The sequence below is a fragment of the Arachis hypogaea genome, chromosome 16, assembly GCF_003086295.3.
Source record: "Arachis hypogaea cultivar Tifrunner chromosome 16, arahy.Tifrunner.gnm2.J5K5, whole genome shotgun sequence".
NCBI lineage: Eukaryota > Viridiplantae > Streptophyta > Magnoliopsida > Fabales > Fabaceae > Arachis > Arachis hypogaea.
This window is the reverse complement of record NC_092051.1, coordinates 40939154-40945070: the sequence shown is the minus strand read 5'-3', so window position 1 is coordinate 40945070 and position 5917 is coordinate 40939154. Positions and strand designations below refer to the sequence as shown.

Sequence of the window (5917 nt, the reverse complement as noted above, 5' to 3'; positions counted from 1 at the left end):
TTAAAAATAATTAAACTTTGATTTTAATTATAACTTTATAAAATATTTATAGTAATAATTATTATATATATTTTTATTTAATCTCTTTTAATAAAAAAATTTATATATTTTAATTAATTATCATGTATGTACAGTATACGAAAACATACACCAGTTATTATTAAAATTTGGCTAATTTTAAGTTGGTCTCCAATATTTTTTATATGAAAAATATTAAAAAATTATCCAAATTTATTATTTTATCTATTAATTAATCACTTTTAAAAATATAAACTAAATATATATTATGAAATTATTAAAGTAAAAAAATTGAATTAATGACTAAAAATAATGTTAAAAACAATAAATTATGATATATATATATATATATTTAACTTCGGCCTAAACAACCCTGATTTACAATTCACCCTCTTCTCGGCGCTGTACCCTTCACGCTTACCCACACCCACAGATCAGAGACACCACTCGGCCACTCCTTCTTCCTTGACCACCACCGGAGACTGATCGCCGGAGATCTCCCGCTCCTCCTCGCGATCATCCCTCCCTCTTCGTGGTTCAGACGTTCTCGCCGCCAGTCGTACTCAGTTCCTGCCACATCGCCGTCCTCGTTTCGGTTCCCACCGTCAGTCCGTGGTCCTCTGTTCTCGCCTCCTTGACGTCCTCCGTGCTTGCCGCCTTGCCGTACTCAGTTCCTGCCGTGTACGTTCCTTCTCTCTCTCGTACACACCAGATCTACGCTCTCTATGGGAAATTCCATCCCCAATAATCTATTCTCACCAATTTCATTTTCTTAATCTCCATTTTTACTTGTTTTTCCCCTCGGTTTCGCTTACACATATTCAGACTTCAATTCTTAAATCTAATTGCTTAACTTTCTTTTCTGTTTTTTTGTGATCGGTACATATCGGTCGTTGTATAGGATAAGTAAGGGGATTGTGCTGATAATTTGTTTGGAAGTCTAATAGTAATAGTTTATTAGGGTGTTGGTGGTAGTGACAGAACACAATGAATTTGATGCTCAAATATTATTTTCAAGTGGTTGTTTCAGTTGCGAAATTGGACCCACATCGGCTATTTCAAGGGGTTCGGGTGCACACATTGCTATGAGGTTGAAATTGATGATCAGCAATTAACGTACTGTTGCTCCCTTTGTTGTGCCTTTCATTTTCTCCTAGAAGATCATTAATTAGTGGGTTACCTAATATATTTGAGTTAAATGTCTTATTGTTTAAGCTTAAAATTTATTTGCGCATTGTTATTCTTCTTGTTCTATTTTGGCTAGCTTTTGCAGAAGAATTTGTTTTATGTTGCTAAAGGACTTTTTTTATTTGTTTCTACCTTGTAATTGTTCTATTGAGCCTTAGTTTGATAGTTGCGATTTGGTTTCATCACAGAATGGCATCCAGTAGCAGGGGTCAAGGCGGAATTCAACAGCTGTTGGCTGCTGAACAAGAAGCACAGCAGATTGTGAATGCTGCAAAGAATGGTATAGCTGCTATTCCTTGTTGTTTTCATTTTAATTTCCTCATTTTTTGGTTTGCCATCTGAATCTTGGTTCTTTAATGTATTTTAAACTTGAAAAATCCTACCATGTCATCTTATCCAAAGATAGTTTTCTTCACCAATTTATTCTTTCGGGTAAATTACACCGATCTTATAAACAATGCAATAAATACCCCTTGATTTTGTCATACCTATGACCTCCCCGGAGGAGATGCCAGTGTAATGTATAAAAGGGGAGTTAGCTTCGCATTTTATAAAATACACGAGTAACGAGTGTTATCTAACTTGAATCTCAAGAGAGGTTGTTGTATAGTTTTACAAGTTGAGGGGTATTGTACGATACTACGCAACCTCTACCTCAAGGAAGGCCAATGCAATTATCCTATTCTTTTTGCATTGGTCTTTTTATTTCACATGGAAAGATGAGTCCTTGATTTTATGATGGGAATGGTTTTGTTGTGTCCTCACTCCACCCTCTCTTTAACTGTTTTTTATTGTTACTCCTATGAGTTTAGTGATTTATGTCAAATATCTTTATTTCGACACTGATAAATACTCTGGATCTCTGCTATTAGAAAAACTGGCTAGGCTGAAACAGGCCAAAGATGAGGCTGAAAAGGAGATTGCTGAACATCGAGCTCAGCTTGAGTACCAGTTTCAGAAGAAAGTTTCAGAGGTATGTGTTTGAAAGGGAGTGTGATTTCAATTAGAAATGCCGATGTTAGGTTACCTCATTGTCTTGTTCTAAATCTGTGTGTGCATTCTTTCTTATGAATGCAGAGTAGTGGAGATTCTGGTGCTAATGTCAAGCGACTTGAGCAAGAAACTGAGTCAAAGATCCATCACCTGAAATCCGAGTCTTCAAGAATATCGGGGGATGTTGTCAGCATGCTCCTCAGTTATGTAACAACTGTGAAAAATTAGAATCCTTGATGATACATTCATTGTTGCCGCAAATTCCTGGTGTATGTATATGCCGGATATTATGACGGTGTGATTGTTGATTTTAGTTTGTCTTGGGTGGATAAGATTCCTGTTTTGGGTACTATGGTAGGTACCTCAATGCTATGTATGCAAAATAAGTTCATATTTGCTATAATAAACAGAATAGATTTAGTAGACCTTTTCTATTGGTATCACCATTCAAGTTTCAACAGGTTTATGAGGATCACTTTGGTAGTGTAGAATCTTGGTTTTGAAATAGAGTGAGGAGCTTGAATGGAAAATATGGAAGGGAGGTTGAAATTCGAAATTATTTTTTATAGAGTAAACAATCATTTTTAACTATGAAATTTTAAAATATTCACAAATTTAACTAATTTTGTAACTGCGAGAAATTGTTTTTACGTGACAAATGATGTCAAATTTTAATTTTATTTATGGGTAGTTTTTTCAGAATTTCGAACCTCTGAAAAAATAACAGTTTTTTGCATTTTATGAATACAAAGTTAATGTTGTTTATTTATAGATAAATTTATTAATATTCTGAACTTTTATGAATTTAAATGGTATTTTAGTCTGTTATATGATATTCTATAGTCGTTCACAAAGTAAAGGAACTGTAGTCATATGCTAAGGTAAGGTGTGAATCAAATACACGATGTTTTTATTAGATGGTTCGCTGCAAACTCACCCAAATATAGAGAAAGGCAACGTATATTTCACTAATTATTCCTTTCGCAATGTCATTAAGGATAACTAGTTTTTATAAGCTAACCCACAGGATATACATCAAAATCTCAAAATTTGAAACAGTAAGTAAAACCAACATGATAGTAAACATATTAAGTATTGAATCCTTGATTTTATATCACCTAATTGGACTTCTTTGTCTGTGCAATTTGCATCCATTGATTTTTTGCCATAAATTTATTCTCTTATTTAAATTCAACCTGCACATTTTGAAATAAATAATCCATGTTTTTAGTTTTATTTTTTATGAATTTATGCTTCCAATTAGTGTATTTTTCTCCCTAATCCAATGAACAATTTTATTGCAACACAAAATCAGTTGTATCTATCTCCTCTTTCACAATATCCACTTTCTCCAATAAGAATTCCATCGCCTCTTTTACTCCTTGAAGCACCGCATCCCCATCGCTTCTCTCATTTGTAGTATTACCCATGAAGCATGTTATCTCACCATTACTAGTTATCAAGTATCTTCCAATAGCATACATATTTATTTCAGGTTAATGCACTATACATTGCCACCATATCTATTTTCTAACATCTATCTCTCATCAATCTCCTCTTCACTTAACAATGTTATATTTTTAGCCTTCTTCTCTCTAACACTCCAATTTATTACCAAAGTTTTAACTTGCTCCCACCCACTAATCCAAATAACGATCCTATCTTTAAAAATTCTTTGATTTCTATTTTTCCAAACAATCCATACAATAGTAAAAAAAAAAAAAAAAGTTATCCATCTCTTTCTTTTTTTATTTTTCTATATCCTGACACATCCAACTCTCAAACCACGTTTTTACCTCCTCACTATCCATCCAACATATATTTTCCTACGTCATAGCTAGGCACCACAACTTTGTCATATATTTGCAATGCAAAAATAAATGGTTTACCGTCTCAGTTTTGTTACCGCATAGAACACACTTTTTCGCCTTATCTTATGATGTGTCTTTTGAGTAGGACATCCTTTGTATTTAACCCTCCCCACCCCCTCCCTCCCCCCAAAATCACAACCATGTAAGTATTTCTATTTTCGGAAGTGCAAGCACACCATATATCATCAAACACATGCTTCTTTGTTAATAACCCATATACTTTTCCTGTGGCTATACTAGTAAATGACTTTGTAGAATATCTCTCATCTGCACTATATGACCATACCAATTTGTCTCTCTAACCTGCACAAAGAAACACACTATCCAATATATTTTGTAACTCTATAACTTGTGTTTTTTCTCTCTCAATGAAATTCCTCCACCATTGAAAATTTCAGACCAAGTCGTAACCAATCCACATACCACATTCACTAATGTAACTTTCCTTTATGCTGGACATTGTAAATAGTATTGGAAACCTATCTTCTAGAATTTTATTGTCCACCCACATATCCTTCCAGAATTTAATTCTTTTTCTATTTCCAACACACATTTTCCATCTTTCTCTGCAAATATCTTTGATTGTTACATTTTTGTTAGCGATGCCAACCATGTCTTTCCACGGACAATTAGACTTCATGCACTCGTACTCACCCACAAATGTATTTTCACTGATATCATAACATGAATCGGTCACCTTTTTTCACGATGTTTCATTCTCATCTGAAAATCTCTACCACCATTTAAAAAGCATTGCAGCATTTTTCATTGCCATGTCACCTACTCCTAGCCTTCCATGCTTCTTTGGCTTCTGTATAGTGCTCCACTTTGTAGTTGGCATAACTCTCTTGTCTTGTTGCTTCCCCAAAAGAACTAGGATTGCATTGAAATTATCTTCTTCTCCACCTCCTTTGACATCCTGAACAAATTCAAAAAGCATATTGGTAGACTATTAATAACAAACTTTATTATATTCAATCTTCATGCCTTAGTTAGTAAGCTTGCCTTCCATGAACTTAACTTCTTCTCAATCTTGTTAATCAGCGACTTCCATGTACTTATTCTTTTTGGATTCGCCCCTAGCGGAATGCCAAGATACGATATGAACAGAGAACCCACACTACATCTCATTGCAACCTTCAGACTATGCGTCATTTGCTCATCGTAATTTATCGGAATAATTGTGGACTTTTCAAAGTTTATCTCTAGGTCCGACATCATGCCAAAACACATTAAATTTCTTTTGTAGTTCCTCACGACCTCTGGTTTATGGGGAAAAAAGAACCGTGTCATCCGTGAATTCAAGATGCGATAACAACACTTTCTTCTTTCTCACTTCCAATCCTTCCACCATACGTACGCCCAGAGCACGATCAATCAGTCTATTAAACACATCCACAACCAACATAAATAGAAATAAGCCTCTTTCCATCTTATATGGCCTTATTAGGGAGCTATTGATTAATATTGACATTGATGTTGACTCTAGCAAACTATTAATCCAATTCCACCATACTTTTTCAAACTCCATTCTGTCTAACACATGGTCAAGAAAGCTCCACGGTGTTGGAGCTAACTCGTTTCGATTTCAATTTAAACGTCATATACTTTGAAATGAGTAGAAGTATAGAACTTTTGTTAAAAGTAATTGTGAGATGAAATGAAATAGAATCACGAAAAATAATGATTTGTTACTTATTTAGTGCTTGATGTCCCTTTTTATTACATGAAAGTAAATAGCATACTATAAGGCATGAAACTAAATTGAATAAAATTAAAAAAAAAAATCTAACACTTTGTTTGGATAGAATAATAGAAAATAGAAGGAAAAAAAAGAAAGAAAATAA

The 5917-nt window shown here is 34.1% G+C and overlaps 1 protein-coding gene across 7 annotated transcripts; it reads left to right on the top strand.

Annotated features, from left to right (window-relative positions):
- Nucleotides 1–366: 366 nt before the first annotated feature.
- LOC112759181 (V-type proton ATPase subunit G) lies at nt 367–2626 on the top strand. 7 transcript variants are annotated; one of them, XM_025808000.2, is made up of 5 exons: nt 373–699; nt 1049–1134; nt 1395–1486; nt 2079–2179; nt 2284–2626. In XM_025808000.2, exons 3-5 carry the CDS (start codon nt 1396–1398, stop codon nt 2425–2427), a joined length of 336 nt encoding a protein of 111 aa, XP_025663785.1. In that variant the 5' UTR covers nt 373–699; nt 1049–1134; nt 1395; the 3' UTR covers nt 2428–2626. The 7 variants fall into 7 exon arrangements, with proteins under 7 accessions (XP_025663784.1, XP_025663785.1, XP_025663781.1 ...); XM_025807996.2 differs by having other exon boundaries at nt 384–699; nt 1049–1108; XM_025808001.2 differs by having other exon boundaries at nt 384–699; nt 1049–1189.
- Nucleotides 2627–5917: the final 3291 nt, after the last annotated feature.